Genomic DNA, 12400 nt, shown 5'->3' on the forward strand with positions numbered 1-12400 from the left:
AGTTTCAAACTAACACTGTGGATTCATTATTTTTCATGGGATACCAATCTTGTGGGTAAAGGCAAACCATGAATTTAATTGTTTAATGGAGTACAATTTTTCTACAGGCTTATATGCAGATTAAGGCAAAACAAGAAAATCAAAAACTTCTGAAATACAACTTTCTTAAACCAACAAATTGCTACCAAGGAAAAAAAATGAATCCTCGACAAAAAAGCTTTTCTTATAGATCTTCATCCTAAATGCCATGTTTAAATGTGTTATACAACTAACATTTCAAAGTAAGAAAATGATTGGCTGCAGTACTTTCATGAACACTTTGTCTGATTTCTATTTGTATTTTATAGATGAGGAGAAAGCCTTCAGATTTACAGACAGTACCATCAGAGAGTATGATGAACCTAACAGATTATGGATTACGTGTAGACTCTTATATTCCGCAACAGAGAGACATGAAAAATCGTGATTCTAGAAGTGGGCATAACAGATTTACTGGAGTTGCTTCCCCTAATTCATGTCATAGTGATGACGTAACATATAGGAACGGAAAGTCATGTCATAGTGATGATTTAACATATAGAAACGGAAAGTCATCTCATAGTGATGATTTAACATATAGAAATGGGAACGTGAAAGGAAATACGGAAATAAACAATAACAAGTTGGCTAGTCAGACAGGAAGTCGAATGTACAGTAGTCACATGGATATTTATAAAACAGCACCAAAATTGTCTTATATCAAAGAAAAAACAGAAAACTGTGTTATTCGTAGTGATGAAATGTATACAGATACTTCGTCCAAAAATGGATCAGTTTATTCAAATGATCAAGATTCTGTATCACGTGCTCATAGTGTCGGAGATTTATCGACAGGTTTGACCTTTTCTGTGGTAGGTCAGCGGAAAGCCGACAGTGTACATTCTTTAGCAATTTCACAAAACTCAACATTTAAACCAGTGACAGAAGACAATGGGAAAGTGAGAAAATCGGAAGGGAAAAATTACTCGCACAGTGATGCAAAACGAAAAGAAAGTGCCAGGAGATGCATAGAAAATAAAAAAGATTTACAAAATACCCTACGTGATTTATTATCTAACATTTCTGAAAAGGAAAAGGCTTCTAAAGTTCAAAATATAAATAATGATAAAAGGGACAGTAGTACACCTATTAAACCAAAGAGGGCATTACCTTCTGTGCCTCAAGGACAAGCTAATGACCGCAAAAAACATTATACTGAAATGGTCAAAATGAGAATGTCTCAGCACAGTAGATCAGGAGGTCAAAGCTCGTCAAGTGGCACAAGTTCAAGTGTACGGACAGTACAGGATACTCCTTTAGACAAAGAGGTGTCAGACCTACTCGGTAGTGAAAGAGAAAGCTGCCCAGGAATGTTAGAAAATTCTAAATATTCTGAAAAAAATGGCAATACATCATCACATTTAAATACAACCTCCCATCAGGACACTCTAAATGTTTCAATACCTTCAAGTTTAAGGTCATGTGATTCAGGTCAAGCTACGATTACCTCCCTTAGTAGTACCGTTGATTCTGGTTACTTGACGAACGATGCTGATAATGATATGTACTCGTCTGTTTCTTACACAAAGAGTCTACAGAGGTCAGCACAAAATTTTTATTCAAAGAAGGCCCCAGTTGTTCATTCCCAAAGCTTACACAATGATACTGCCGCTTATAAAAAGCATCAGGGTTTACAAAAAGAGAGTGCAATAGAGAAAGGACCATTTCTTAAGGAACCTAAACCTGTCAATATTGTTGGCAGTGTTGAAGGTCAAAGAACGGGTACTTTTCCAAGGTCAAGTCAGTCAAGGGATTTAAGTGCAAGTGACATTACTCAGGAAAATCAAAAATTCAAACCTCAAATCTGTGATAAACTGGTCAAATACTCGTCAATGAAACATTTGCCAACAAATGACCTTACGGTTGAAGGTCATTGGTCACAAAAAAACAATGTAATGGCTGGAAGTTCACAAAATCTAAACAAAATGCCTGAACCTAAACAAGTGATCAGGGTTCAGAGTGAAATTCCTAAAAAAGACAGTAAAACACTAAATACTGAAATATTGTCACCTCAGTTTGAAGGTGAAGGTCAAGTTCCTGTGATAGAATCTCATTATAATACACTGCCTGGAAACTGGAAATTTCAAAATAGCCAAAATAGTGATGGTGGATTTAAAAAATGTATTCCAAGCTTATACCAACTTTCCCAAAGTTATCGATTCATACCAGTAATTTTGACAATTGGACTGGAATATAATATTTTGGATCATATAAATTTATGTGAAAGTTGTGTTGAATTACAAAATGTCAAAAAGACCCAAAAAAGAGAATCGACTGCCATGTCCCCACCGCAGGGGAAATATGCTCGACTTGGCGGGCCAGGAAGTGCATTTAAACCAGTTAGAACATTGAGTGCTGATACAGCCATTTATTCTGTTATTTCTGTTCAGGAATTATCGACTGTGTTCCAAAATAAGGCTTTACTAAAAGGGGATATACTTATAGAGGTTTGTATACAGACTTTAGGTTATTTATTTTACAATTATTATAAAATTTCATCATAATTTCTTTATTTAATCAGCAGCCAAAAATGCACATACTAGTCTTTATGAGAACATTACAACAATGTATTGATATTTTAAAAACAAAACAAACAAAAATATTGATCTACTGAGGAACACAATTAATTTCTGGATTTAGCGTTATGGGTACATTTAATGACATGAATTAAATGCTTCTTTATTTTTTTACATTTTGCAATTTCATTATACTTTGTTAATAAAAACTAAAAGAAGCTGTATTGAAATGCTCAAGGTCAAAATATTTGAGAATCCAAACCTAATTAAAAAAAATCAAAATGACAAAAAAATATTACCAAAACTTGGCAAGGAATTAGAGCTTCATATGAGGGAGATATTATATATTTCTAATTGTAAAATGAAAATAAAAATAAAACAACAAATTTAGATAAGATAATTATACATATTTTCTTGGCAGTACTGAATTACTGGCTACTGGGCTTCCTGGTGATACCATCAGAGACCAACAGTCTACCAGTTCTAAAGTTTCATGTAGATAATAGTGTCTGACTTTATCTGAATTTCTCAATTTTCAGCAATTTTGTCTTTTTATACTCATATTAATCTTACATTTACCTTAATTGGGCTCATAAACACTGACATGATAAAAGATTTCTTATGCCATTTTTTGGTCACAATTGCTGTAGTTTCATTTTATGTCTTTATTATGTTTAGTTATGCTTCAATTGCATTTACAAATTCTATTTATGTTTTTAAATTCATTGATTAGGTCAACCAACAGATAGTACTTGGAGAGCCACTGAATTCAGTACGAGATTTGATATCAAGTGCGTCAGGAGAACTTATATTGACTGTAGCTAGAACTCCAGATCTTACTGCAATATCTACTCAAACAACCAATGAAATGGCAAAACAGAACATTCCATCAACCAATGAACACTCAGCAATTAATCATGTTCAAAATGGCAGTCAACAACCTAAAAATCTGGTAAGTTTAAAAAAGAAAGAAGATAATACAGGGCCAATAAAAAATCATAAATTCAATTATAATAGTCAATACTTAAAAACAATGAAAAGACAAAACCAAAATAACATTACGAACATGTAGAAAATTATATCTGAATGAGCAGCCCACCAAAAACCAGGGTTGCTCTAAAAGGATCACCATTACCTGCTCTTCGTGTGACTTCCATTGTGGTACTATTTTTAAAATAGAGTATAAACAGTTTACCCAGTAATAAGAATAAGGAAATGTAGTTTTATTGCCAATGAGACAATTTTCACCAAAACCGAATGATGTAGAAGTTAGCAACTGTAAGTCACCAATCAACAATGAGTAAAACCATTACTACATAGCAAGCTATAAAAAGACCTAACATGACAAATGTAAAACAATTTGAAGGGGCAAACGTCTGACATCTACAAAATATACTTCTTTAAGGCACTATGGCATACCGCCTGAACTGCATAAAATCTTTCTACCTTCGTCAGCATATATTCTTAAACAAAAATCCACCTTTTCAAAATGAAAAAAATTGTCCATATCTTAGATTTACTCAGAAATGAGGTGTATACTTTTTTGAACTAATCAATCAACTGTCATTCTTTTATTTGAATTATTGCTACATGTTTATTTTATTTATTACAGATGGATTCACAAGTGGAACATTTAAAGAGACAAGTTGCCAAGTTAAACGTAGAGCTGAAACGAAAAAACAAAGCCATTCGTGAACTGAACTGTTTGTTACCATGGACACCAAATGATAACCAATCCGAAATTAATGGAAACAATGACATTACACTTAATGGTCTTAGTGAAGATGAATTTATTGTTTAAAGCATTCAATTCAATTGGACACCAAACATCACCAAATGAAATCTTAAGGTGGTACCTAACACTACAGGGAGATAACTCTGTAAAATCAGCTAAACGTTTTAATTACGTTGCGTTGTTAAGGTTTTTAAGCTTCTCAATGATCAATATTGGTGTTTGTCAAACTGCTATATAACCAGTGTAATTTTTATGATAAAATGGTTGGTTCAAATTTTTTGAAATTTTTACATTTTTGTCACAGGGTCAAAGTAAATACTTTGTCAAAATGTTATGAAAATTAAACGAGCCAAATTAATTTTAGTGAAGGTGTTGAGTACCACCTTAAACTTGATGGACATTGTTTTTAACCTGAATTTCTTGTTGAAAGCTTTAAAATTTAAGTTGACTCTTTTATTGTGAACGTGAAACATACAAAAAATAAGAAATTAGCTGACAAATTATATTATTGTTAGAAACAGTATGTTGAAAATGCTGGCAGTCTTTGTAGAAACCAAAACAAAATGGCATTTTATCTATGGCAGATTTTTTGTCAGGATTGTGGTGTTGGATTTCACATATTGTATTATTTCCTTGGCAAAGCAAGCTGCTAAAGTTTACTTAAATACTAATAGCTAAATGAACAATTATTGTCATAACAGGGGAGACACCTCTTACTTTCTTGGGGAGATTGTTTCATACCCTGTAGCCTTTACATTTATTGCTTGCAACAAAGGGGGAATAACTCTATTTATTTTTTTGAAATTGATAAATTTCAGATTGCCATACTTTTATTTATTTCTGTCTTTAATTAAAGAGATATAACTGTGCAAAGTACAACCTATACAAATGAAAAGTGAAATATTTTAAGTCAATGATGATGTATGAGTATATATGAGTGACTGACTTCTGATTATTTTTTGGTATGAAATTGATATTATGAGTTATGTCCCATGTGCTGTTTACACTTTTTCAATTTAAAAAAAAAGATGGAAATTATTTGTTAGTTTTACATGATAAAACAGTTTTTATAATTCAACACTTCTGGAAATAAAAGAGGAGAAAACGTTCAATGATTTTATGTCATTTGTTTTTTTTTTTTTTTTTGTAGAAATTTCTAGTCAGATTAAAAATGTTTTAATGCACTACAGTAAAAATCAAACAAAAATAAAATGAGGAACGGGGAGGGGTTTAAATTGAATGTTTTTGTCAAATAAAATGATTTTTACCTCTCTCTGATCAAATGCCTAAAGGGGAGATTTTAATTTTTAAAAGGAAAAAGAGGGAGGTTCCCTCCTATAGACTGGTACGTTTACAGGTATGATATTAAGTTTAAAAAAATGTAATGAACAAGTTTTGTGATATATATCGTGAATTACTTTATAAATAAATTATTGTTATAAAACTATGCATGAATAATAGAGAGGTCAGAGATATATTTTGAGAAAAAGGATATGATAAAGAAACATGTATTATTATTAGTATATGTTTACATATAAAACTTCCAGAATAAATATATAAAAAGAATGAGTTCTTGTTGATTTACAAGTTTGATTTAACCTTTAAACTTTCAATTTCACTCCATGATTTATTGCTCAATGTCTAATTGGAAGTAAAAATTACTGAGGATTCATCAATTTTGTGGATTGACGAAAACTGGTACTTTTGTGGATTTGTTATTTTCTTGGATTTGCCATTAGGTCTGTATTTAAGCCATTAGAAAATTTGTACTAAGTTGGAGCATTTAAATTTATGTGGTTTAACTACACCAACAAAATTGACAAAACTTTAATGATATATATAATGAATCAACAGTATGTATTGGACATACATAAACAGTATGTATTGGACATACATTAACAGTATGTATTGGACATACATAAACAGTATGTATTGGACATACATAAACAGTATGTATTGGACATACATAAACAGTATGTATTTGGACACACATAAACAGTATGTATTTGGACATACATAAACAGTATGTATTTGGACATACATAAACAGTATGTATTAGACATACATAAACAGTATGTATTTGGACATACATAAACAGTTTGTAGTGGACATACATAAACAGTATGTATTGGACATACATAAACAGTATGTATTTGGACATACATAAACAGTATGTATTTGGACATACATAAACAGTATGTATTTGGACATACATAAACAGTATGTATTTGGACATACATACACATGTCTTCTTTAAGAGAACCACTGAATGCAATGAGAACAAACATGGCATGAATGTTCCTTATGAAGTGCTGACCAAGTGTTGTTACAATGAAGCCGATCCATCATTCAAGATGGCTGCTAGCAGGGGACTTTGTTTAATATTGAACCCTATGGACAATACAAACAAATATCTTCATTTAGAGAACCAATGAATGAAATCAAATCAAACATGCCAGCTGAAGGACACCTACGGGTGCGGGAGTTTCTCGTACATTGAAGACCCATTGGTGGCCTTCGGCTGTTGTCTGCTCTTATGGTCGGGTTGTTGTTGCTTTGACACATTCCCCATTTCCTTTCTCAATTTTATGACAAGAATGTTCCTTTTGAGGTGGTAACCATGTGTTATTATAGCCATATTCTTGATTTTGCCCATAAACTTCAATGCATCCCTTATTCATGTGTATGCTTCAAAAATGGCAAATGTCAACTATCTCCCAAAAGAGCAAAAAGTAATAAAAATCAAAACCCTGACCAAATGCACACCTTCAATATATGTACAAACAGACAGCAAAGTGAAATCTTCGTAGGAATCAAGATGCAGGAGGATTAGTGATGAAAATCTATATACTCACATAGTCTATAATTATGGGACGGATGGACAAACAGGGCTAAAACAATATGCCCTCCGACTATCAGTTGCGATGGCCTAAAAACGATGAAAAAAGAATGGCAGGTAAGTTGTTAGTGAGTAGAAATTAAACCCTGAATCTATAGAATACTTCAGCCGAAGTGTCACTAAATACTGTTCCCCTCTACACTGATCTGGGCAGTTGCATCAATTGTCAGACCTCCTTCAATGTTTTGTTATTTATAATAAATTACATAACATAATCAAGATACTCGAATAACACCTTTCTTTCACTGAACTTGTACACATATATTTGTTTAGGAGCCAGCTGAGGCCCGCCTCCGGGTTCAGAAATTTCTCTCTCTGTTGAAGGCACCTTAGTGGTTTTCGGCTGTTCACTGCTCTTTTATCAAGTTGATGTTTCTTTGATACATTCCAGATTTCTATTCTATAAGCACTTTATTCATTTCGTAAAGGCAAATTGATCACACCTTAGTTTATGATATTCTGAACTTTGAATAAGTAGTTATCAAAGGTATAAGAATTATAATTTAATATGCCAGACGCGTTTTGTCTACATTAGACTCACCAGTGACGCTCAGATCGAAATAGTTAAATAGCCAAACCAGTACAAAGTTAAGGAATACATAAACTCTTCTTTTGAGAACCAATATTTGAATTGAGTAATGAATATAATAAAAAAATTAAGCTGTAGTCCTTTTCCCTTTCCCTTTTTCGTATTTTTTTTTTACAATCCCAATCCCTGGTCTGAATTTCAGAGTAAACACAAAGATGTTTTGTAGCTTTATTGAAAACGTCTGGTCTATTTTAATATACAGTTTTGTTTACATAATTTTTACCCTGTGTATCTTAGCTTTCTCATCTTGGTTTACCCATGTATTACACCCATAAAACCATATTTTTGTCAATACTAAGACTCCAGGGTAATTCTATTCCTAAGCTTTTAACAACCGTACATACAATAACCTCCCCAGCATGATTTAATACATGTATAGCATGATTCAAAGAATCAGAAACTAAAATCATATCTGTAGAGGTAATAGCCACATCCTTTGGAACTACTTAGCTTAAGGTGCTATGGGAGTCTAAAATAAAAATGATAGAATTTGTTCATACTTTGCCAAAATGTATATAGTATCTATTGATATATGTTCAAAAATATAATAAAAATGATAAGTCACCGCGCATTTTCTCAAGCTCAAGGTTGTGACAAAATGACACATTTTGTATGGATTATACAGGAAAAAAACACCATTTGGTGATTAGACAATAAACAAAATGATAGAATTGTAAAATAAATTAGGAAAAGATAGCTTTCAGACAATGCTTTGAGAATATCATCAGGTTCAGATATATCTACCCTGAAATTTTCAGACACATCATACAACCCTTTATTGGGTTGTTGCCCCTGACTTGGTAATTTTGAGGTGCAGAAAAGTGTCCATTTATGACCATGCAAACACTTTTTTCAAATTTAAATTTGTTTTTTCCTGTGAATGCAAAGTTTACTTTTCAAGATTTTAAATTTTCTCGTTTTTGGGTTGTTCCCCTTTTAGTAGCCAACATTTTTACTTATTATATGATTGAGTTATTTCCCTTTGAACAGAAATTGTGATTTGCAAATATCATTTTCAAATTATAGGTATACTTGAATCATATTTCAAAATTTCTAAACAAATACTTATCAATATTAACTGGATTGCTGGTACATATTTTCATTAGATGAAACTGCATGAAAGTTGGTCGAAAAATGAAAAATGTCACCTTGGCGTTAGTGGATGTCACCATTGGGATTCTGAACATTGTTTTTGAGCCATGAATAATAACTTTACCATGAATGTGTTACACCTTAGACCACTATAACAAAGTAAAAGGATGTTTGGGTGAGAAAAAAAATGCTTTTGATATTGCAGTCAATGGATCAAAGTTTGAGGTCGCAGTAGCTAGATTCGAATTTGGAGAAAAAGTCGTGTTTATATCGTTCATCTCTATAAAACTTATATCTGAATTAAGATCCATATTGAGTTTGAGGTTTTTAAGAGAACACAACTTTGATTGATATTGAGGTGGCTGGGTCCAAGGATTTGTAAAGTTAGATCTAACTAACTATACAAATTCTTGCTGGGTCAAATCTCAAAGTCACAGCATCAATAGATAAACTGAAACTTGGGTAAAATATTTGTTTCCATATAATCATACTATATGTTCAATTTTCATCAAACTTGTATTGAAAATATATAAAATTAAGAATTGAGATGGAGAGTGTATCAAAGAGGCAACAACCGACCAAAGAGCATAAAAATAGCCGAAGGCCACCAATTGGTCTTCAACACAGCGAGAAAATTCCGAACCCAGAGACGACATTCAGCTGGCCCCGAAACAAACATGTGTACTAATTTAGTGAAAATGAACGTCATACTAAACTCCAAAACATATAATTGAACTAAAATTTAAAAAAAAGTGTTCTTTGAAGGAACCCATTGTCTCGCCTACTTTATGAAGCTATGAACTTTAACTGTAGATTTTATGTTATGTTACCCAGAAGAAAAACTACGTCCATATATAAGTAACATATGGAAAAACCGGAAATATATTTTTACAAAATTTTGTTACTAGCTTTTGACCATAAACAAGCTTCTGTCAGAGTTTGGTAGAAATGTAGGACAGTTTAAGAAAGTTATTAAAATTTTATAAACTTAAACCAGAATGAATTAACTTAAAGTTCATTTATAAGTAAAATAGGAAAAATTAACTCCTGGATACCATTTTCTGATCATAGACAAGCATTTGTCCAAGTTTGGTAGAAATCTAGGATAGTTAAAGCAAGGAGGTTATATAGCAAGGAGGTTATATAACCTCCTTGGTTAAAGAAAGCGGTTATTTTTATTTTTAACTTTAACCAGAGAGTGAATGTCTTGTTAACTGGCAGAAAAACTCAGTCCATATATACGGATATATTTTTTGGATACTATCTTATGATCACAAACAAGCTTCTGTCCAAGTTTGTTAGAAATCCAGAATAGTTTAAGAAAGTTATTTAAATTTCGAGGTCAGTGGTACGTACTGAGAGTAAATACGAAAATGCGCAATTTTTTATTTTAAATATATATGTCAAGCTTTGAACCAAGTATTGCTATATGAAGGATATACCTGTTTACAATGGCGGTTAAAACTTGTTTGAAATAGCACACACAATGCACTCGTATTCCCCAATATAGGGTACTTGGTTGGTTGGTAGAACATTGTCTAGATATCTCCCTTGCGTTAGCTGATTCGACAACCCATCTAATCTAAAAGTAAAATAAGTAATCGTTTGTTTTAAAATGATTTCTAAATCAATTGTATTTAAAATAACCAATCACCTTTAATGTTTCTTTTATTTGTTTAAAACAAACTATTCACTTGTAGAGAGAAGAAACAAACTTTTCTTCTTTTTTTTTATCATACATCACACTTAGTTCCTAAATGATCAATCAGCTAATAAGTGTCTCCTTAATTTTTTGTAAAAAAAAATGAAAGCAACACCTTTAATTATTTCATATGTCCGAAGCGCTAGTCACAAACTATACTAATCTAATTGTCTCGCCTACTTTTGTCAGAGTTTGGTACGTACTTCTGATCAAGAAAAACAAAACCTGTATGTCAAAGGCATAATTTAATTGTTTCTGGTCAATCCTTCCGTTCAACGAAGAAGCATGTTTCTATAATTTGACAAGTTTGCAGCTCATTTAAGAATTGTATGCTCAATTTTGTAAATGAGTTGTGGGGTGAAAGCGTTAACCGAAGTACATTTTGTATGAAGTGCGGAAGCGCCTCATTCTTAAAATGTACACACGATCAACGCTTTAACTCTACTATGAAATCACTAAAAGTAGCATTCAATATTTATCCTGTATGTTACAATTCATGCAATTTATTTTGAAATGAAAATTGACGCGAGATTGATATTAGCCAATCAAAATAAGTAAAATAATGAATATACATCTAATGTAATTATTAAGAAACCATCTTTAGCTTGTCCCGTCTCAAATATTACACCACCTGTGACACGAAGCAGTTATAACCATGCCTGGCATTAAAAAGGTTTTGAAAATTAACTTCAAATAATTTAAATTATGTTTAAATACAAAAAATAATGAAACATTTGCTTCATTTATGAATATCTTTCCAGATAATAGTCTCGAAGATGAACAACTGACTTGCAAGATGGTTTATTTATCAAAGCAGATAAATGAACTAAAACAATATTTTGAAATTAACAACTTGGAACGGAGAACGGCAAAATAGACAAATGCGGATGAAATAGAATTAGAAGAATTTCCTGTTCTTGATGAAGACCAGTTAAAGTTTATAACATGTGGTACATATCAATTAAAACTTAGCCCAATCTATATGCAAGAACACCTATAGACGGTGACTGTGAAATTCAAGTCCATAAAGATGAAGATCGCCTCCTCCGTGTCAGACTTAGTAGACATGTTTCTTCAAGGTCTTATCTATGGAAGCGCATATGGTATCTCATGTGGATTAGGTACACAGAATCAAATGTTGTTGTCTGGTATTGTAAATGTCGAGCCGATTCGAGATGGTGCATGTTCGCATATAACGTCAATTATGTGGTTTTTAGGTTTTGCCAGACATCAAAACCTCAGTTCATATGGAGTCAGAAAGTGGGGTGCCGGCGTTATAGATGCATCTAATGATGATGATGATGATGATGATGATGATGATGATGATGATGATGATGATGATGATGATGATGATGATGATGATGATGATGATGATGATGATGATGATGATGATGATGATGATGATGATGATGATGATGATGATGATGATGATGATGATGATGATGATGATGATGATGATGATGATGATGATGATGATGATGATGATGATGATGATGATTTTTTGTATGATTTAGGTCCTAAACTTTAATTTTATGTCGAATTTTTTGTTTTCTGAGACAGGGCAATTTTCACCCCTTCTTGAACCTTGTCCTTTGTGCATAGCCAAAATTTACGTATATATCGACAGTATGACATACGGCGTTAGCATTACACATCATTGGTATGCTTTATAGGATCATATGGAAAAACAATATTAGTACCTATATACACTGCTAAATTCCAAGATTTTAGTATGGTGTTAGATTGAAAGTAAGTTTAAAGGAATATAGGTATATTCAAATGACCAATG

The 12400-nt window shown here is 32.2% G+C and overlaps 1 protein-coding gene and 1 pseudogene across 5 annotated transcripts in view; both read left to right on the plus strand.

The window, feature by feature from the left end:
• The window catches only part of LOC143059229 (uncharacterized), a 54238-nt gene extending 48343 nt beyond the window's left edge, over positions 1-5895 (plus strand). For all 5 annotated transcript variants that reach the window (XM_076232711.1, XM_076232715.1, XM_076232712.1 and 2 more), the window contains 3 exons: positions 348-2525; positions 3328-3546; positions 4207-5895. In XM_076232711.1, the coding sequence (XP_076088826.1) occupies positions 348-2525; positions 3328-3546; positions 4207-4395 (2586 nt within the window). In that variant the 3' untranslated portion in view covers positions 4396-5895. The remainder of the gene's footprint in view (positions 1-347; positions 2526-3327; positions 3547-4206) is intronic.
• Positions 5896-7278: 1383 nt separating this feature from the next.
• LOC143059382 (uncharacterized) lies at positions 7279-11944 on the plus strand (annotated as a pseudogene).
• Positions 11945-12400: the final 456 nt, after the last annotated feature.

Source organism: Mytilus galloprovincialis, chromosome 14 (assembly GCF_965363235.1).
Source record: "Mytilus galloprovincialis chromosome 14, xbMytGall1.hap1.1, whole genome shotgun sequence".
NCBI lineage: Eukaryota > Metazoa > Mollusca > Bivalvia > Mytilida > Mytilidae > Mytilus > Mytilus galloprovincialis.